The sequence below is a fragment of the Anastrepha ludens genome, chromosome 4 (genome assembly GCF_028408465.1).
Source record: "Anastrepha ludens isolate Willacy chromosome 4, idAnaLude1.1, whole genome shotgun sequence".
Classification (NCBI taxonomy): Eukaryota; Metazoa; Arthropoda; class Insecta; order Diptera; family Tephritidae; genus Anastrepha; species Anastrepha ludens.
Window position 1 is genome coordinate 130,550,948 of NC_071500.1, and position 23,346 is coordinate 130,574,293.

The 23,346-nt window shown below is 38.3% G+C and overlaps 1 protein-coding gene across 1 annotated transcript in view; it reads left to right on the plus strand.

Moving 5' to 3' along the window:
- Positions 1 to 23,346, plus strand: part of LOC128861221 (MOXD1 homolog 2) — a 171,359-nt gene that overhangs the window by 141,471 nt on the left and 6,542 nt on the right. Inside the window, exon 9 of the mRNA XM_054099179.1 lies at positions 12,325 to 12,493. Within this exon, the coding sequence (XP_053955154.1) occupies positions 12,325 to 12,493 (169 nt within the window). The remainder of the gene's footprint in view (positions 1 to 12,324; positions 12,494 to 23,346) is intronic.

Sequence of the window (23,346 nt, forward strand, 5' to 3'; positions counted from 1 at the left end):
ACCAGATCGCCGTCTTTATTCTTACGAGAAATCGCCCCGGATTCGAAACCTTCTGTAAGTGGCCGAACTTACTGATAGAATTTTCGGGCGTTCTTCCTCTTTGCATACATACAGGGTGAACGATATGAAGTGTTACCTTTTCAGAACACCATAACTTGTTTGTGTGAAGTTGATAACACTTCATATCGTTCACCCTGTATATGTACATATAGCCACATGGTTTTTACATTGCCATAACTTATAGTAGTTCATTTCTGAAAGGCTTCGATGAATATTGAAGAGTGAAGAATATTTATCTATTGAAACAAATTGGGGTAAATTATATTGGCTTAAGTTATTATACATTTTTTTCGTTTTATTTCTAAGCAGTTATACCATAGAGAAAGATTCTGCGTAAGATTTTTGGACCTTTGCACGTTGGCAACAGCGAATATCGCAGACGATGGAACGATGAGCTGTATGAGCTTTACGACGACATAGACATAGCGCAGCGAATAAAGATCCAGCGGCTACGTTGGCTGGGTCATGTCGTCCGAATGGATACAAACGCTCCGGCTTTGAAAGTATTCGATGCGGTACCAGCTGGTGGTAGCAGAGGAAGAGGGCGGCCTCCTCTGCGTTGGAAAGATCAGGTGGAGAAGGACTTGGCTTCACTTGGTGTGTCCAACTGGCGCCGGTTAGCACGAGAAAGAAACGACTGGCGCGCTTTGTTAAACTCGGCCAAAATCGCGTAAGCGGTTATAGCGCCAATTAAGAAGAAGAAGAAGTTATACCATAGAGTAGAATGGGGTAAGATAGGTATGGGGGCACAATAGGTAGGTGGGGTTTTCGGCGCACTGTTTTCGCAGAGATCACTCGTCTTATGTGAATTGAATACGTGGTGGGGAACAACGTTCGCGACTGTCATTTCTGCCTTCACCATTGATTAGTTATCCTAGTTCTGGCGTCGTTTAGTTTTTTGTGAGCTTTCCTCCGACATAGCATTTTTTTTATCCTACGGTGCAGTGCATTTAATGTAAGTAAATATTTGTCAGGTGAGTTTTATTTTACGTAGAAAATAATGCTGAACACGAATAATGTGTCAGTTTTTTGATATTTTTGTTTTTTAAAAAAATATCGACACTAACATAAAACATGTGCTTGGGGGTACTATAGGTCAGCCGTCTGGGGGCATTATAAGTCACTACTTTTAATGGAATAAAATAAATTTTAATTGTTTTTGCAGCAAAATGGTGCAAACAATTTAAAATTCCGTTCGAAACATTACGTGCTTGCGTGATGAATTAAAGAAAAATTCCTAACTTTTATAACATGTGCAGTGTTCATACTCTATAAATAAAAGTTAAAACGTTAATTTCCGAAAATATCGAAAAAAAGTACCTTTGCCTTATTGAATGCAGCTTCCAAAATATTTAGCCAAACATAAGTCAGTATAACCAAAATGTTAGCAGATAAATAACCTTTCAAAATCTTGCTTATTTTTCAAAATCCATGCAAAAACACCGTAGCAAGAGCTCTCCAAAAAAAAATGACCTATCTTACCCCATTCTACTCTATATTTTTGGCTGCGATCAAACTGAGCTTTGCCGTTTTCATTTCGGTCGAATTTTTTTACTTTCCTTTTGCGTCGAACTTTATGTTTTGTAATTCTAAAAGTCTAGAATCAACTTCCCTTTAAAGTTTTTGGTTAGAACGTTTCATATAAAATTATATGTATATATGTTACCGGGTACTCCAGAAATATTATTTAATATCGTCTTCTATTTGAAATTATAAGAATATTCTGGTCATGTGTACGCTTTTGTATACGAAAATATTGAACAACAGTTGGAACATAAATTAATAAAAGTGACATCAATTAAAAATTAATAATAATGCCAATAAGACTTCTGCCATCATGCGTTGGTTAGTTATTCATTCAAGCCTAAACCGCTGATTGTAGCTTTTACATTTCTTCATTCATTGAATTTTGGAGAAGTCTCGTTTAATTCAGTATTTCTATTCGAAAACTGGAAAGAATAAGTAAAAACGGACCTTCTTATTATGCATTAAAAAACTTCTAGAAATCCTTGGCATTCTCAGGAATTAAATAAGCTAAAGAGTTTTAGAAATAAATTGTTTAAAAACTTTAAAACGTCAAATCTTTAAACATACAGGGAGAGGAAGTTAAATCTTTGAATAAAACTTTGCAACAAAATTATGTTCGAATATTAAATCTAATCCTAAGACTTTCTGGGCTTATATTAGATCAAACAGGCATGGTGAAATATTTTTTATTATGGTATTTTTGCTCCCACCAACCAGGATGCGGCTAATCTCTTTGCCGACTTTTCCCGTTCTAATTTTGATGCCCTTGAATATGAATGAATATTAAACTACGAACAATATGAAGTGTTACCTATTCAAAACACCATAACTTTTTTGTGTGAAATTGGTTTTTATTGATTTCAAAGACAAAATTGTTCAAAAATGACCACAATTTTATCATATATCCACTTAAGCTCGATATGACCACCTTTTGCCTTGACTATGGCCTTCAAACGGTAAAAAAATTAGTTGCATGCTGCACGAATGTGGTCTTGAGGTATTTTGGCCCATTCTCGTATAATCGCTTTTTTCAGCGCATCCATACTGGCAATTTTTTTTGGCGAATTCAAAAGCCCTTGTGTGGACGAAATGAAGTGTGGAACATGATTTTTTAACCATTCTTGGTTGACACGAGCTTTATGAGACGGTGCCGAGTCCTGTTGGAACGTCCATGGTCTACGACCGAAATCTTTGCGTGTCCACGGCTCTAAAGCAGCTTCTAAAACATTTTCCCGATAATAAGTAGCATTCACTTTGACACCAGGCTCGATAAAAACGATTGGAGAGCGTCCATCAGCGGTCACTGGGGCCCAAACCATTACTTGCGATGGGAAATTGCTTCGAGTGGCCATACGTAGGCTCAAATTCTCGTACGAGTCTTCGGGAAAGTAAACACGATCGTTTTGAGTGTTCATGAACTGCTCAATTGGAACATTTTTTTCATCAGAAAACACAATGTTAGAAAATTTGCCACGTTCGTGCAAGCGCAAAAACGCCTTTGCTCTTTCGTACCGAACTTCTTTTTGTTGGGGTGAAAGATCGTGTGCTTTTTGGAACTTGTAAGCCTTGACCTTGCGTCGAATGCTGTCTTGCGATATTTTCAGTTCTTTGGCCATTTTTCTTCCACTTCGACGTGGATTTCGTTCAAGTCGAGCCTTCACTTTCCGATCCATTTCTGGCGTTGTTGCAGTTTTTTTTGGTCCACCTCCATAGCATTTTGCAATGCTACCAGTATCATTGTAATGTTTTATAGTGCGTTACACAAACATTTTATTCACTTTGAGGTGACTGAGCTCACGAACAATGGCTGGTTGTGATTTTCCAGCCAAATATAACGCAATCACACTATTACGTTTGAATTCCATCACAGAAAAAAAATTTCAACAAAACTGAGACCCAAATACTTTTGATGGCTTATAAACAATATATTGAACTGTCATTAGAACAATTTTGATGTTGTCATGAGCAGATACAAGCAGTGTGAAGCCGGAAACACTTCATATCGTTCACCCTGTATATGCAATCAGATGTACATAGATGGTTTTGCTCCCTATATTTTTAATTGTTGTTAGCGTTTGCCTATCCTCTTCAGCCCGTGTTTCTTAAATCACTCGATACTCGATACTATTAGCTTGGATGATAACTTCTATCGGACCTATATTCAAGATTAGAAGTAAGAATATACGAAAGTGATGGAGGGCGCTCCTGAGGGAAGTTGGTGTTAGCATCGTGTGCTGCTGGCAAACAAATTTCAGACTGATTGATAGGTTAGTTTGGATTTGGCAGCTATTCGAGTAAGACGTTTTCGCGATTTTCGCTAAGATGGAAGAAGAGCAGCATCGTTCAGTAATTCGGCCTTTGTTTTTGGATGGGAAAAAATACGAGGAGATAATTGGATTTTAAAAAATCATAAGCAATTTCGTGGCTTGTCATTTGGTCGAAATCCCATCTAGCGCTTGCAGCCCGTTTGCTGCTCCAGAAATTCTAGACGTTGTAAGCTTTGCCAGTTCCTTAAAAAGAATATGGAAATATATAACATAATGCCACCACGAAATAACAGTTTAAGCTGTTGATGTTACAAGCGTCATATTAATATTTTTTCATTACATAACATCATTCAAGCTGGTTGCTAATTGCTGTTTTGTGTTTTGCTGCTGCTTAATTAAACTTATGTGGCAAGCAAATTTGAATTAGCTTTGTTGACCAGCAACCCTGTTTGTTATTTATTAGTCCTTGCTATATTTGCACGAGCATTCAGACCACAACGAACCGCTTTAGGCCTAATAATATGTGCACAAAAGGACAGCTGCAGTCAAAATAATAGCACACTGAATATATCGGGAAGTAATATTGATTTCTGCATTACCTGCTTTGCATTTTCCTAAAACGTTATTTAAATTAAATATAGAAAATTGTGCATAAAAATATACTTTTACATACAATATACATACATATGTATATATACATGGTGAAAAGATTTTTAAAGGTGTACTATCCAGCAGACCGTTATTCGGCTCTGAGCGAATTCGACAGACGTCATTCGTTTTGTGTTTCACAAAATTTAGCTTTAGCTTAGTGAAACACAAAACGAATGCCGTAGAAAGTTCCCTCAAAAACATTTTTTTTTCACCATACCTAACGAGCATACCTGATATCTATCATCCTTGATATAGGTATATGTATATATATACGAGGTTTTTTAAAAAAATATGGTGAATTTCCAAATTGTACATTCAACTTTAGATTACTATTTTTTTTATATTGGTACACTCGTATCGAAGATATGTTTATGGTTTTAGCAATTTAGCATGTTTAGTTTGTGAGAGACATAAATAAGACAAGTGTTTTGCATGTTTGGCGATAAATTTGTATATATGTAAGTACATATTTCTGCCTTACCATTGTTTAGTGAATTTTTGTTTCTTATATTTTTGCGCAAAAAAAAATCTCAAAATCAACCCAGTCGTACAGCTTAGATTAAATTCGTTAAGTTTTATATTAAATTCTAAGTTTGTTGGCCAACTTAAAAATTGACGGGATCATCTGACGGGATTCAGAAAAACAATTATCATAGAAAAAGCGCCACCATTTCTTTGACCGTAACTGCATGCAAGTACAGTTATATTGCTGTAAATGGTCGAATGAACAAATGCAATTGAATTGCCGGGTGGAAAGTCGCAATAACCATAGAAGTAATCATTACGCAACTGCAACAACAAAGCTTTCAGTACAAGCCACAACCCACAACTTTTGCTCTGCTTCTGACTCTGCCACGTCATCAAAGTCGTTGCTGGACAAGTATGAAAAGATCTGTGAGATCTACTATTCATGAGTTCATGTTTTAGCCAACTCGCAATCTACGACAAAAAGCTACACACCTAGCATTATAATGTGTATGTATGTATGTAACGACGCTTGTGCCTCAAAGTCTATAATGATCTATGAATCAGCATATGATTTTATATACATACATACTTATGTACATATTTATTTATTTATACAAAGGTTTGTAAAGGTTAGAGAATAAAGTTACTGCACAATACTCTGTCCGTCTATGCAGGCGGCGTGTACTCCTAGCAGTTGGCAAAATTTTAATTATAATGAGTTATATACTTATACGAATACATATTCAATCGAATCGATTGCATTTCCCTTGTCGGATACGGCATAGCTAACGATGGCTGGCTCCGGTATTGAAAAAGTGGAAAATAAATGTATTTTCAAGCACTATCACATCGCATTCAAACGAATTCAAAGGCTTTAAGCGAGAGATGCGCTTCATTATTGTCCATCCATGTTGAGTGTCGTTTACGGGTCAAAACAATGGTTAAACAAGCTGCCGTTCATAAAATTATTCCAATTATTATGCTCACCAATAAACCACGCGACCACCGAGAGTCAAGCGCTCAGAATTCACACAAAGTGTTACTAGCTCACCATTTAAGCTTCCTTCTTCCACTTCCACGTCAGTTTTATATAATATTTTACTTGTCCGTGTTTATTTCTATGTATTGTATGTATATACAAAGATTATGTATGCATTTGATAAAGCACATTGGGATCAATCTGCGGCTGCAATATTTTACTATTTCGCACCGCAACGAATTGCGAAAGCACGGTGGAAGCCGTCAAAAGAGGGCGTAGCAGTCAGTAAAATGCGCCAGGGTATCAGGAACTCGATTTCAAGTGTTGGGCATTCAATAGTATGTTTTTACCAAAAGCCGAAGCATCAGCGTCACCAATTCCATCGCCAGTTATTACTTCCCACTTTCACAGTATGCTAACAACCACTTTGTATATTTGTCTTTTTTTTTTTGTTCTTATTTTCATTTTACGGTTGCGGCGCGAATTGAGAGAAGGGAATCATAAATTAATTAAAGGGGATTTGTATGCGGCTTTCGGAGGAATTTAGCAACGGCCGCACACCGTTCATACCTACCGTGGATGGTCGAAACTTGCAGGCGACAAATAAAAGAGATGCATAAATTGAAACAGGAATTTCACCGCACTCACCGACTTATACAAAATTAATTATCCTAATTGTGTGGGCGGTACAAGAAATGCCCGGCCGAGTTTGGCTTTGGTTTACATCCCCATCCGAATGCATGTATACGGGTATAGCTACCAAAACCAAACCATTAAACACATCTGCTGTTGACAGTTTACTCATATAAAACAGTAGTAAAATAGTGAAGTTCGCTTTTATGGGCGACAGGTATGCGTGCAAAAATATTATGAGCAGTTACGGGAAAAATACAGTATATCCGGCGGTTATGAAATCTAAGCCGGTGTCAAATAGCCTACCGTCTACAAAAGATTTATTTAGGTAAAAACAAAAAAAAATCATTGAATCCCGTCTGCGCCTCTTAGGCTATAGATAATTAGTTATCGATTTGATTTTTTTGTGCGTGAATATATGTATAGTGACAGTCTTGGTTTCTTTACCTTTTGACCTACTAAAATCGATAAACAGTAAAAGCTGAATGTTCCAGAGCGAATCTATTAAATGTGATGTCAGTAGACCAAGGAATTTGTTTTTTTTGTTTTTCGTTGGCCGTGTACATTAAGAAGCTAAAAGTAAGCGTGTCGGCTCGTCTTCCTAATCATCATATAGGGTATAAAGGCTAAAATTCTAGCCACTAATGAGGTAGCTGTCTGAGAAATCTATATTTAGAAAAATCTATATTTACTCCGGTAGCCAAGCGGCGATTAAGTCTCTTGGTGGGGTTGTCATTGCTCGAAAATGTCGGGCGTCTTAACGAGATGGCGAAATATCTCCGCATCCATTTGATATGGCTGCCAGGGCATAGTGGCATATCAGGGAAGTGTAAAGCAGACAAATTAGCGAGAGAGGGGACTACCACTCGCCTCCCTCTTGGTATGAAGATTGTAGGTATACCCCTTTCAACCTACAAAATGCGTGGTGAAGGTAGCATTGCCACTTCAGCCAACACGAGATTGGTTGATAGTCTGACATGTAATGCACAAAAAGAATTTGGCCAAATTGGACGGTAGTCGCTCAAAGACGGTACTTAATTGGCCAAAGAAAAACCTTTCTATATTAGTTGTTTTAATCACAAGCCACTGTCTCGTAAGTCGACATGCTCAATGACTGAACGCACCTCCTTTCAATTATTGCAACAGCTGCGGGAATGAGGTGGAAGAAGAGACCGTTAGACACCTTCTCTGTTACTGTCCCGCGTGGCATGCCACTAGGTTTAGACACTTTGGCTCATGATTTCTAAATAATATAATGTCAGTCATATCAATAAATTTGCACTTAAAACAAAATGGTTTAGCGAGGAGTAGCAGATAAACTGCTACTGTGGTATCACAGTGAATGGGCAACGGTCTAAGTGGCTTGGTCTAGAGACCGACTGCCGGTTTTACCTATTTACATATATAATATGACAGTCAATTTGTCCCATAGCCCTGCAGAAAGAAAAAAACAAATCAGCTGATTTACCGATATCATCTTTAATAGGTTCGCCTTGCAACTGACTATGAATGCATACATTTATATGAAGGCGTTTACATATCCAAAGTTGAGCAACGCTAATTTCAAAGCAAAGCGTAAAGATAGGCAAATCTGATTTCTTCGCGTGAATGGATAGGCACCACAAGTAAACAAATATAATTATTCAAAATATTTTGAACCCGAGTTGAATTTTAATAAGTATAAATTTATGAACTGTGCTACTATTGTAAATAATAACCTTAACTAACTTTATCATGTATAATAAAGGTCAAGGCTTTCTCTGCCCAAGCTTTGAAAGCACTCGATTTTCTCGCATTGCATTAAACCGAAGCGAAAGCAAGATGAATTGTAAAGGATGATCAATTTAGAGGTAGCGGATTTTAAATTTAAATAAAACGAAAATTTAAATTAATTGCGCAATCTTTATTATATTTATGTAAAACTATTCATGACATTTATAATCTCTTTCAAATGTTGGCCGCAACTGCGCCGTAATTCGGCAATCCGAAAAGACCAATTTTGAATGACTCGCTGGAGGACTTCAGTCGGTATCTCGTGAATAACTTTAATAATATTGGCTTCTAATGCCTCAATCGAAGTCAGTTCATCCATAAAACATGCAGACTTTACATACCCACAAAAATAAAAGTCCAAAGGTGTGATATCACACAATCTTGGTGGTCAATCCACTGGTCCGAGGTGAGAGATAAATTGCTTACCGAAACGACGATCCAGTAAATCTTTTGTTTCACGGGCGGTATGTCAAGTAGCACTGTCTTGTTGGAACCAAATGATTTAAATTTCCGGTATAAAAAAGTCGTTTATCATGGCGCGATAGCGTTCGCCATTCACTGTTACATTGACGCCAGCCTCGTCTCTGAAGAAACATGGGCTGATGATTCCTCCAGTCCATAGGCCGCACCAAATGGTTGTTTTTAATCGATCTAATGGCTGTTCTTGAATGGCTTCGGGTTGCTGTTCAGCCCAAATACCATTAAGCCAAAAATGGCCCTCATCGCTGAACACCATAAATAGACTTGAGCGCGCGATGATCATTTTTCACAAATGTCGATTTTCGTAATGCAATTGTACGATTTTTAAACGTTGTTGATGCGTAAGTCTTACCATGATGAAATGTCAATGAATACTAAAAAAAATTATGTATTTAATTTGACAGTAGTCAGGATTGATCTGTCAAAAAAACCGTATTGGAAAAAGTACCTCCAATCTAATCACCCTTTATGTAAACAGACATTGATCTCTTTTCACTTTAGCCCTTCCAATTGCAATTGAACTTCGGACTAATAAACAAAATTTACGTGGCTGATAATAAAAAAACCGCCACGTGATTTTTTTGTGAGATTCCATAAATGTTATGGGGGCATTCAAGAAACGATTGAGGCCACAAAGGTGAATATTAGCGAAATTATTTATGTTTTTGGGGCAAAAAAATCGTTAACGCCCTGGAAATTAACTGCACAGATTAACTTCTGAAATCTGACTCTTGAAATAAATCGTAATCCTTATATATACACGTGTATAAACTACTTATATAGTAATATACCAAAAATAAAATATTTCCATTTTTAAAAAGAATCTTGCCTAAGTGAACAGAAACTTTCATCTCTCTGACATTTACATAAATAACTATTTTTCTTCAGTAATTTTGTGCGTGACTCCCATACTATTGCCTTGGACTTGAAACCCACTGTTCGCGTAAAATACTTAATGATAGAAAGCTTGTTTCGAATAGCGGTCGCGCTTTGGCAATTCAATAATCAATTGGCCTGCCTGTGTACAACGCATCAAACCATGAGCTTATTTTAATATATGGCACCGAAAGTGGTGGTTTCTTATGGGTAATTTGAGATGTGCGTTTGCTTTTTTTGAGAAAATTTCTTACAACTTCATGCGAAACCACCACAGCAGATTCTTCTTTCACAACATACGTTGGGATCCTAGTCGAAATTTTAGATTTTTTATCCTCTTCCCGTCAAATTTTTATATCCCTCTTTTCCATGGGGAACCGCTAGAATGTTTTGTACTGCATTCTTCAACATTTTTTCGATCTGGTGATTTATGTACTCAAACTGTGCTACTGGGAATAATAATAGTTCCCAGATATGATACATTTTTAAGCAATAAGCAATATTTAAAAGAACGCTGCAAGCCCCAAGAAAGAAAATTATAGAAATATTTTCTGGACACCTTGAAATTAGTGTGTTTTTGTTGAATATTTTTACTCACTGCATCTAGTATTTTTTTACAGCCATGCTATTTGAAAAAACTTTAAATAAATCTAATAAATTATAAACACGATTTTAATAAAGCATCGAATGAGAATGTAGCCAGAGGTTTGCTCCCCTTTCTGTAGGTAAATATTAAGTTAACATATCCGCCATTTCTACCTTGCAGAAATCATAAAAAAGTAATTTTTATAAGTTTTTAAATTCAAATTAAAGTTTTTTTATTTCAAATTACATTTTTTTAAATTCAAATGAAAGATTTTTAATTTCAAATTAAAGTTTAAGAAATATGATATGAAAATTAATTATTATTTTCCAACTTCCACTTGTTTAAAGTTTAGCAATTGCAGTAATCACAAAATAAAACTTCTTTTGTATTCGCAGTAAAGGCAGAATAAAACTCTTCTTTTCTTGTTGTGTAATTATTATTTATTTTAAAATAAATATTTGAAATTCAAAATCCTTAAAACCCTTAAATAAGTTTATGATAATGAACACCAATACATCACCTGAAGAAGTAAATAAACGGCATTATCGGCGAATAATTCAGGTCACAGAAGATTCTGCTGATGACAATTTAGAAAATGAAGAGAAATTACCTATTCCTGGTTGCTGAAACCGCAGGGGAAATTATGTTAAAACGAGTATTGACGAGTATTATCAAAATCAAATGCTATGAAGAAGGTAAAGCTATTGCAGAGTCAGCAGAATTAGCTGGAATTAATAGAAACACAGCCACTTCTATAATTAGAAGGTATAAGTTGGATGTGAGATAATTAGACGAAATATTGGTGGGACAAGCAATGTTAAACTAAGTGAGGAGATTTTAAACTATGTGGGGAAATTAATTGAAGAAAATCCATCAACTACTTTAAAAAATATAAAAAACAAAAATTTTTGAAAATAGCATCAATCAATTAACATGACCACAACAACGGTATTTACTACATTAAAAGCTTTAAATATAACATTAAGAACAATTCAACAATTGAACAACGCAAAAATTATGCACTAAATTTTTCACAAAATGCTCCACAAACAAATGAGAACATAATTTTTATTGATGAATCCTGTTTCTACTATCATCTTCGCAGAAATAAAGCTCGATCGAGGATAAATACTGCAGTCCATGTAATAGTTCCAACAACAGGAGGAAGAAATGTTTCATTAATTTTAGCCATGAATTTAAATGATATTATACATTCTCAAGTAATTCTCATTCTAACTCAACAGTAAATTCAGTTTTTATTACATTTCTTGTTGGATTATTTAATAAACTTGCTGAAAGTAACATCGAAGAAGCATGGTTGGTTCTGGACAATGCCAGAATCCATAAAACTCGGGAAGTACGCTAAAAGATTAGTGAGATTAATCATACGTTAATTTTGCTACCACCATATTCCCCCATGTTAAATCCTATAGAAACGGTTTTTTCAAAAATAAAATTGTCTGCAAGAAATTTACTGGCCGATCCACAAAATAATCAAAATTTGGTACAGATTATTGAAGAATCAATGACCACTGTTACTTGTACTGATTGCAACAATTATTACGTTGACATGGCTAGGAAACTACCGCTGGCTGTAGCAGAACAACCGTTGCATTAAATGCTTTGTCCAAATTGCTTTATTTAACTTTTTTTGATTCTTACTCTTTTTAGTATTCACTTTTTATTGTAAATATTCAATATTACATTAATTAACTTTAATTTGAAATCAAAAATCTTTAATTTCAATTTAAGAAAATTTAATTTGAAATAAAAAAAACTTAATTTGCTTTTAAAAAAATTTAATTTGAAATTAAAAAAACTTTAATTTGAAGTTAAAAGCCTATAATAACTGTAACTACTATGCATGCAATGGTAAACCATTTGCCGCTTAGGGTGGCGTTAAACTGGAAGAATTATTCTTTAAGAAAAGCAGCCGTAAATAAAACAGTAGTAATGAATAATAGCACTCACATTAGTATTAAATTAAATTATTATTAAATTATAGTACTATTTTAATATTTCAGTGACTCGAATCCCGTTTTAATTTCCGCACCTCCAGAATTTGCTGGCATGACACTGGAAGCACGATTAATATCCTATGACTGGCAAAATCAGTTCGACGAGTTTCAAGAGGCAACTAGAAGTGGATCCTTTAAACCTCTTTGCTGGGGTGCGAAAAATCACGTTGTACCCGTAAGTATTCGATATTTTCCTTATAATGTATTAATAATTGGCTATACTCGTAAGTAGAAAAAATTGGCTTTAATATAAGCTCATACATATTGTTTCATTATTGACCTTCCAGGTAAATTGGGACGTTGAAAAGTTTTGTAAAATAGATCTATGCTGTTTCTATAGTGTTTACGGTTGCCCTTTTTAATTTTCTGAAAATAGTTCTCTCAAAAGCTCTTAGTGCTTTCTGATCTTTATTCGAAATCGTCTTTGCTTCTAATATTGTGTTAAAGAAGGAAATTCAATCATTTAATCAACCACTTTGTTACGCATATTGCAATTATTTTCACTTAACAATTAGTAAAATCGGGCCTCCACCTCGCCTACCTCACATAAAACAGAAATCTTGAAAACAGCCCGGCTCACCTCCATCCATACAAGCGCCAACCCTACGAAGTATACTCGTACACACAGGGGAAAGCGACCTAATACAAGTCCATTCGTGTATGAAAGCCTAATAAGCTGAACAATTCTTAAAACAAGAGCGCAAATCTTATTTTGAGGCTGCCTGATTTTAAGACTGTTTCGGTCTACTTTTAAGAGCAAAAGTTTTAAATTTCAGATTAATCGCTCTTGAATTAAGATTGGGGCGTTCTTATATTAAGCCTAATTGTTCTTAAATAAAGGCGCGTATTTTTGATTTTAGCGTACATTGTTCATACTTATTTAGTTTTGAATTTGAAATTTCGAAATACATTCAGTCCTGTAGGAATTGAAAGGAAATGCTATTAGATAGGTACCATTAGCTGATTAATGTCAGTAGTTTTTAGCGTCCATAATTAAGCACGGAGCGAATCAAGGTTTTGTATATCCTTAACTTTTATTTAGATCTGGTGCATAAATTTTAAAGTTTCACCACTTTCATAATAAGTGTCGCCGATCCAGTGCGTGAATTTAACAAGATCCAATCTTTTCAACTTCGCTTAGTTCTATTTATTTCGCGAAGCGTTCTTCCACCTTCCTGGCTGACCGGCGACTGCTTAAAGTATGTTCTCGTCCTGTTTATATACAATTTTAGGTAAACGGTTTCACCAATTGCACTTACCGCACATTAATACAAGCAGCCAGAAAAGTGGAGAAACGCATCCCGGTTTACAAAACGGTGGTTATATATAAACTGGGGAAATAAGAAACAGCAAATTTACAATAACAAACGACGAATAACATAAGGTGGAGAAATGAAAACGGCAAATTTACAAAAATAAAACATAAAGACAAATAACTTAAAATAAATTAAATAAGCGGGACTCCGCAATATCCCTACCCCGGTGAATCACCCTGATTCACCACCATCAACGTCTAATACGGCAAGCTTTGAAACTGCACGTCATTTCACACCACTTCGTATGTCTGCACGCCGCACTTCACCATCAGCCCCGGGGTACACTCGCTCGACCTTGCCACAACACCATTCCCTACGGGAAATATTGGGATCACATATGAATACTGGGTCCCCTTCTTGCAACGGCTTCGGTCGTTAGCACCACTTCACACGGCGAGTCAACGTTGAGAGGTATTCCCTTATCCACCTTCTCCAGAAATGATCCCTCAATTGACGAGCAATATGCCACTGCTGGCGCAGAACACAAGTTTTCTCTGGGTCGTTGTCTATAATAGGAGTATGTGCAGGATTTGTTAACCCCAGTAGGAAATCATTAGGTTTCAGTGGATTTTCGTCATCAGTGGCAAATGGATCAGCGGCCGAGAATTGACGACGTTTTCCGCTTCAATAAGGAAACTGTTCATGGTATGCTCCTTTGGCACAACTTCTTTCAAAGTACATATAACCGAGCACACGCCTGACTGCACCATTCTCTCCCAGGCACCACCTTGTGCTGGATTAAATGGCGCTAGATTAATGGCGACACCCTTCTGCGATAATTCATTTTGCAGACGAACGCAATCAAAGACTTCATCGAATCGCTTTGCCTCTTGATCGGTACCCACGAAATTCCTTCCATTGTCAGATCTGATACGTATGGGCACACCACGTCGGTTTATGAAACTGCGTATAGCAATAATGCTCGAATCAGTGCTTAAATCAAGAGCCAACTCCAGGTGCACAGCTCGCACAGTCAAGCTGGTAAAAAGCGCTACCCATCTCTTCTCAATGCTGCGCCGGACAGTAACGGTTACTGAGCTAAAATAAGCGAGTCCCGTGTAGCTAAATGCCGGCACTTATGGAGTGAGCCTATCCATAGGAAGCGGACCCATTAATGGAGCTACTGGTGTTGCCTTGTTCACTCGGCACTCAGCACAACTGGTGACCACGCTGCGCAACAGGTTTCTTAGACGAGGCACCCAAAAGCTGCGGCGAATGCTACAAATTATTGCTTCGAGGTTCTGGTGGCACATAATGATATGATAGTGCAGTATCAGGAGTTTTGTAAAGGCATGTCCAGGCGGCAAAATAATGGGACGTCGCGTGCTAATTGGAAGCCAGCTGGCAGCGTCGATGCGTCCCTTCACAGGGAGAATGGCCTCCTCGTCCACGTACGGCGAAAGTTGTATCAGCGTGCTATTACGAGCAATTCCATTACCCTTCTCAATGGATTGAAACTCCTCAGCATAAAGCTCGCGCTGTACCATGCGGTATAAAAGACATTTGGCATTTTCAAAACCTCCTTCGCAGTCAAACCATAGCATCTGTCTGGCTGAATACGGCAACGGAGGTTGTCGATGAAATGCAAAACCCAAGCAGTTGAGAAAATTTTTTAAAATTACAAAAGTTACAACTCACAATGACCAAGGCAAATTTAGGGCGAAGTTCTTCATGAGATTCATCATAACTAATAACGGTGACGTCTTCAGAAGGTCAGTCATGCTCTTCCTCCAGTAGAAACTAAACTATACTAAAATCGATGTGATCATTTGCACGTGTAGCTTCGTCAGCTACATTTTGTGTAGTGGGCAGCCATCTCCAATTTTTATGCTTGTGGTGGCCAAAATCTCTGCTACCCTGTGCTACACAAAGGGCTTGTAACGCCGATGCTCGCTTAGGATCCATTTGATCCCAGTCTTTGAGTAGCTCCATAGTACGCAGTTCTCGATGACGACGGAGTGCTCTTCACGAAGGCTGACCATAAGACGAGTGCCCAAAACCGCAGCCTGAAGTTCAAGCCGTGGTGCAGTAAGGGTCTTTGTTGGCGCACAATTTGACTTTGCAGATACGAGTACTACTTCAATTTCAACCAATGAGTTTTAACATCTCCAATAGGCAACGGCGGCGAAGGCATCTTCACTGGCGTCTACAAATACGTGGAGCTGCAGGTTATGAGGTGATCTATTCCGAAAATAAAAGCGAGGTATATAGCAGTAGTCGACTGCTGATAATTGTTTACGCCACTTCTCATACGCGGCATTGATGGTGTCTGGCAATACCTCGTCCCAACGGATTTCATGTTTCCACACTTCGCGCATAAGTAGCTTGGCACCAATCACAAAATTGCAGTCCTAAAGGGTCAAAAATTGACATGACGATGCTTAGCAGTTTTCTTTTAGTGTGGCGTCTGCTTCATTCACCACTGCTGCATCGATGTTAAGGAATTTCAACTTGAATCCAAAACGATCTGATGACGACTGCCAAAACAAACCAAGTACCCGTTCGACCAGCGGGCTCTCTTTCCTGGCAATCGCTCGTGTATCATCAGTACCACCAAGTGCAGATACTAAGGTCGATGAATTAGATGTCAAACCACAAAGCTCAAACCCGGCATTCCTGTGAATCGTTTGTACATGTCTCAACACAGCGATCGCTTCTTCCTCCGATAGTCCAATATTGCCTTCACAGCACGGGGGATGGAGCCACTTTGATGCTCCAACGCGTTAATCATCTTGAAATAATTAGCAGGACACGGTGAACAAGCATAACCAAAGGTCATTACTTGCATCTCGTACACATCCGGTGCGCGTGTAGCATCACCACCGCGCCAAAAGTATCTTTGAGCACATCTATCATCTTCCTATATAAGTACCTGGTGGAACATATCTTTGATGCCTCCACAAACGGCGACCGCACCTTCACGAAAATGAAAAAAAACAATACTGCTGGCGAGGACCGATATTCCTGGGGGCCCTTCAACAGTTGCGAATTTAGGGAGATCCGCTCACCTCAGCGGCGGCGTCGAAAACCATGCGCAACTTACCCGGCTTGTTGGGATTAGCAACTGCTAAGTGCGGTAAATACCACATTGTTGGCGTACACTTGGCGGCTTCTAGCGCATTGATCTATTGTGTAAAATTGTACATCTGTCTACTTGACAAATAATGACATAAAAAAAGCCACTTTTGATGTACCGTACCACGAGCCACTTTTGATGTACCGTTTATTTGCGGCTGGCATAGCTGAATGGCCTTATGCGTGACCACCATTCGGAAGTGCCCAGATTCGAATCTTCGGTCATGAAACCAGAATTGATACAACAAATTTTTCTAATGCGTTCGCTCTTCGGCAGACAATGGCCAACCTCAAACCCCATAAATAGGAGAAGGAGCTCGGCCAAACTCCCGATAAGGGATATAAAGCGTCAATTATACAAAGTCTTTCTGGACTTTTCTGTTTCAAATGCAGCTGTTTTTAATCTTTTAAATTCCGCCTATTAGGATTTAATTGCATTATTGGATGTAATTAGTTTTTACAGTCACTCTTTGCTATTTGTAGCCTGTACGATTGAACTGAATTAAAGGTTCATCCATCTTGCCTCGTATTAAAAAAATATGTGTTATTAAATACCCTTAAATCCTCAAAAGTGAATTCTAGGGCTGGTGCGTAACTACCATTCGGAATTCGGAGAGAACGTAGGGTTGAATCTCTGTAAAACACCATTCAGGTTTTCTATCAAAAATATGTTCTTAATTTAAGATTTTAAGGGGTAATCTAAAATTAAGTATAACCGGACCTAAATTTACTTGTAGAACAGTTTTTCGCTGTGTATGGGAAGCAGGCTTTGTTGTTGATCAAGATTAGGTTAGGCTCACTCTAATTTCCAGGAAATATTTCTCCAGACCTATCCGTTCATATTTGGCCTTTCAAGTAAGGCAGCGCCTAAATTACCGAGGATTTCCCATCCATTCGCTGGTCAAAATGAATGCTGGTCACAGATTCGCGCTGTATTGTAGAAGAAATAGTACGAATGTAATTATGACATTTTGGCATAGTGGTTACCGATTGTTTAGAAATAGGGAGATTTTTGCTGAAGCAATATCCATTATGTACATAAGTCAATCGTATAAATCTCGGTTTGAAGAACCCTGAAAATATCTGGAAATATAAAGGGTTATCGCAATAAGAGGTATGGACTTGTAATATGTGTATGTAATATAAACTTAAAAAAAGAACAAAAAATTTTTTGGTTTTTTTCGAATTTTCAATTATAAATTAAACTACTAAATTAAGCATTTCGCTTTGGAAATAGTCTAATCACTCAAATGGTGTAATCACAACTACATCAGTTTAGAACTATGCTCTGTCAACTTTCTCAGGCGACTTGTTGAATTTATTTATATTTAATAATGAAATAGCGTTAAAACGTGAAATAATAACGCTTGGTGTAATGCATTCCAAAAATTTGATTTTATTCATTTTATTATTTTTTACTATAACGCGCACATAGTAAAAATTGGAAGCAAACCGCAAGTTGCGCAAAGAAAAAGATGAATGGCTCAAAGTTGACTGGCAAACATTTTTTTTGAAAGCGATTTGTTGGACAGCCGTTTACACCATTGAACTGTTGCATTCAACTAAAGGTTAAATCAAACACCGCTTCATGCAAACACCCTTTATGTACTAAGTAAAATATTACAGAACCCAGAATTGATAAGGTGATCTACAAATTACGCAAGTTTGTCTTTTATATAGCCAATAAAAGCGAATTTATACAAGGTGATATCACTAAACAGCTGATTTTCTTTTTTTTCATGCGAAGATATATTTTGAAAGTCAAATAGACCTGCTTATTTATTGCTGATTTTTAATTTGTTTACAATGTGATTGAAATTTCGATATACGAATTGCCAAATTGCAAACATAAAATACATGTAAATGTGGTTGTTCTCGTAGTACCACTATCTTGTATAGATTCGCCCTGAAACAAATATTTCTGAGATCCCAAAACAAAAATAATTATGATTAAGAATATCTACCAATCTATCAAAGTACCGAAATATTTGAGTATCAACATCCCAACATAAAAACAGTTCTATTTCTGCAAAACTTTTATTAAATGGTATTCAAGTTACGCGGAAATGTTCTTTCCGGTCAAGTTTCTCACTTATGCAAGGTACAAGAGCTAGTTGAAATAAATGTAGAAAGTCTCACAGTAAATCCTTCCAAGTCTTCACTTATTTAATACTTAAAGCATCAGATCGGCGACCGTTAAGGATAATGGATTTGTGTCTAGACATTTATAGATGAAAACTACGATCTCCGGTCACAAGGGGAAAATCCGGGACATCTACAAACCTACAAGAAATAGGCTTGGTTCCAAAACAATTTCCGCAGGACGTTAATCTTAGCGAGGACTTCCCTAATGATATTCAGATAAAACTGATGTCAAAATTGCATCTGAGTCAAAATGAGTCAGACAACTGCCAAATCAATTGTCCAAACAAATGTATGTACATATATACAAGTAGTAACGAAGTTAATAGGTCAAGAGAAATAGTCGATGAAGTTGATTCGGAGAGCGATTTTGGCTGGGATTTTGGAAAAGCCAATGTACTCAGTTTCTGGTTTGGCCTCAGAGTCAACTCTAACAAAACGGAGCTGATGCGATTTAGCAGAAAATACACTTTAGACTTCCCAGTTTATATAGCCACTTTCTCCCGCTTTCATCGCAAGATAGGTATCTGGGAGGGATACTTGACTCCAAACTCCATTGTAAGCTACACATTGCAAATCGGGTAAAGAAGTATAGTACATATAGCTTTCTAATCCAGCAAATCTATGTTCAGCGAAAATTGGTGACTCAAGTCACAGGTCCATCTTTGGACTTAGAACGTAGTGGTTCAGCCAATTTTAACATATGGATGCCTAGTTTGGTGAGAAGATTTTCGAAAGGGCTATAATATCAGTAAGCTGGGGAGGATTCAAACGACTGTTTGTATTGACATCGTCGGAGCAAGTAGAACTTGTTCCACTTACTTCCCATCGACCTTTACGTTATTTTCATCGCTCCTCAAAGTGCGATGAGGTTAAAGGAGGTTGGCCTCTGGAGGCAATCTCTCTAGGGACATGATAGCACTTTTAGGCAGTTAATACCGTATTGCTCTAAACTTTGTACAGATCTATCTATCCGCAATTGGGGTTTGAAGGAACGTACTCCGCATTCCGAATGGTAGTCTCGCAACAACCCTTTTTCTGATAGTCGAGCCAAGATCAAGGCTCTGACGAGGTCATGGTGTAGATCCAAACTGGTAAACTCCTGTAAGGATGAGACTACATCTCTTGGATGTGTAGGTACCATTTCTCTGATTTGGGTTCCAGAACATAGGAAATGAAATTGCTGATGAACTTGCCTGAATTGGCCTCATCATGTTGGTCTCCTTGTCGCGGGGATGAGGCTTAAGTGCTGGTTTGACCCCCATATCATGAGGACCAACCCAACACGAACTAAGAGGGAAGCTCCATATGAGGATTGGCTAGCCATCCACCCGCTTCATGGCAAAATTGGTGGCCATCCAATTACCATATGAAGATCACCGTACCGTCGTACCTGTTAATCCTTAACCCTCATCATCCCATCATTTCCTCTCCTCGAAGAGACTGAGGGGTAAACCCAAGCCTAAGTGGTGGACGGTTGAACTAAGCAAGCTTCAAAAAACAAGCAAAAGCGCTTTTAATGAGGCAAAGAAAACACGTCTCGATGAAGATTGGAAAAGCTATAAAGATGCTCTGAGGGGGCAACTGAGGCCTCCAGACTTCGTAAGATTTTAGTGGGAAGCCCTCAAAATTGGGAACTGCTACAGAAAAGTGATGGTACTTTCACTACAACCAGTAAAGAGTCTCTAGAACTTTTACTCGACACTCATTTTCCAGGCTGCTCAGACATTACTGGGCATGACATGGAAGATACAGTACACTGTCGTGAAGTCAGAATAGATGCTATATCTGAGGATCGGCTCTTATGGGCGATTGAAAGTTTTAAACCTTTTAAATCACCGGGCCCAGATGGTATCTACCCGGTGGAACTGCAAAAGGCCACCGGATATCTAGCACACGGGCAACTAGCAATCTTCAAAGGTTGCTTTCTCTACGGTGATATACCTCTAAGGTGGAGACAAGTCAAAATTGTTTTCATTCCAAAAGCTGGTAGAAACTCACATACCCATCCAAAAGACTTAAGACCGATATCTCTCTCCTCCTTCCTATTGAGAACTTTGGAGAGGTTGATAGAATTTCACTTAAGCTATAGATTGAAATCTTATCTCTACTTCACAACATGCCTACACGAAAGGGAAATCGGTAGAGACAGCTCTACATAACCTTATTTACACGGCAGAGAGTTCACTGCACAAACAGGAATTTACTTTAGCCGCTTTCCTTGATATTGAAGGGGCCTTTAACAATGTTGAAGGGGGGGGGGGGGGGGGCCAATCCTACAGCACTCACTGATCTTAGGGTAGAACCGGGCTTGGTAGGCTTCTTTGGCAAAATGCTAAATAGCAGAATCATTGAAGCGGAACTAGGAGAATCGGTGCTCAGGAGATTGGTAAGTAGAGGTACACCGCAAGGTGGAGTCCTCTCACCGTTTTTATGGAACGCAGTTGTAAATAAACTTCTGTTAATACTGGAATCGGTGGGCTGTAAGGTGATAGCTTACGCCGATGATGTTGTTATTGCTGTCTCTGGTAAATTTGTATCTACATTAAGAGACCTAATACAAAATGCTCTAGATATACTTTCTAGGTGGGCAGGAAAGTGTGGTCTAGGAGTCAACCCAGACAAAACACAACTCATATTGTTCACTAGGAAACACATAATCCCTCAGCTAAGTCCAATTATGCTCAAAGGGGAAGCTCTTGTGATTTCGGAAGAAACCAAGTACTTGGGACATAGATAGGAAACTGACTTGGAAGTCAAACACCTTAGAAAGAGTCAGGAAAGCGAACCTAGCTTTTTATGCCTGTAAGAGAGCTTTAGGTAAGAACTGGGGAATTAAACCTAAAGTTGCTCATTGGCTCTACACTACTGTCGTCAGACCCATTCTTCTACATATATGGAAATGTTTTCTGGTGGTGTGCTATGCAGAAAAAAACCTATTCTAATTTATTGAATAAGGTGCAGAGATCAGCGGAACTAGCAATATGTGGCGCCATGAAAACCACGCCATCCATGGCTTTGGACATCATGCTACATCTGCCACCCCTAGATCTCTTCTGCAAATACTCAGCGGCCTGCGCCGCTTTAAGGCTCAAAGCGAGCTCACAATGGAGAACTGTCACACATGGACATTCAACCATTTTAGACTCCTACACGGATATACCCAGTGACTGTGATTATCACCCTCCCATTCTTTGCTTCGAAAGGAATTTCCTAATGAAAATCCCTTCTAGACTGGAATGGCTTGAAGAAGATCCAACACCCAACACACCCGTTAAGATCTACATGGACGGATCCAAAATGGACACCGGTGTAGGATCAGGGTTATTTTGCGAAGAGCTTTCTATTAGTGAATCCTTTAAATTACCGGATCACTGTAGCGTTTTTCAAGCGGAAATAAACGCTATTCATGAAGCCTTAAAATGATTAAAGATAAGCAGAATATCATCAACGGATATCTGCATTCTATCAGACAGCCAAGCTGCCCTACGAGCCCTGGATGCATTCCAAACAACATCAAGGAGTGTCTTACGTTGTCGCCAATCTCTAAATCAGATGGCCAAACAATATCGTATAATATTATGCTGGGTCCCAGGCCACAGAGATATACCAGGGAACTGTAGGGCAGACCAACTTGCAAGAGAAAGTACCTGTATACCAGACATAAGTAATTTTATGGAGATACCTCTCGCAACTTGTAAGCTTCTCATTAAGGACGCACTAATCAATTCTGCAAATCAGAGATGGATTAGCGCTAACACCTGCGAAATTGCTAGGCAAACGTGGCCAAGGCTAAATTTACGTCTGTCCAAGAGTATTATAAAACTGAGTAGACTTCAAATCAGGACCTTAGTAGGGGCCCTCACAGGACATTGTCTCATAGGAAATCATGCAAGGAGATTAGGCGTATACACGCATGATTTCTGTCGTAGCTGCAGAAATGAGGAGGAATTTGAAACAATTCAACACCTTTTTTGCACATGCCCGGCTCTAGCCAGAAGCAGAAACCGATTTTTAAAATCCTACTTCTTAACGAATATAGATAATCTATACACTTTAGGTATCAACAACCTTTTACGCTTTGTCAAAAGCTCAGGATGGTTCAATATGGAAAGGGAAATGTAGCCCAGCCCCGCGGCTCACAACGGACCCATTCCGTGGTCTAAGTGACATCGTTGTCCCTATGTGTGATGGGGCTGCCAAACCTACCTACCTACCTTTCCTGAATTGGTCTTAGAGATCTGCTGCCCCGTTAACGGCTTCCCACTGACTGCTATTAAAGGGGAATTGCACAACTTATTTCTCAGGAAAGTCCATTTCTTCATGTGCTACTTCAAAAACCCTTTGGCGTCAGTACTATAGACGCAGGACTCAAAAAGTCCTGGGGACTCCACGCCATTCAAGTCCCAAACTCGTAGCTGTGTTTACCGGTCATTGGTCACGCAGAAAAGCAAGGTTTAGCATTTAATCCCCAATCCAGAAGCTGTGGACGCCT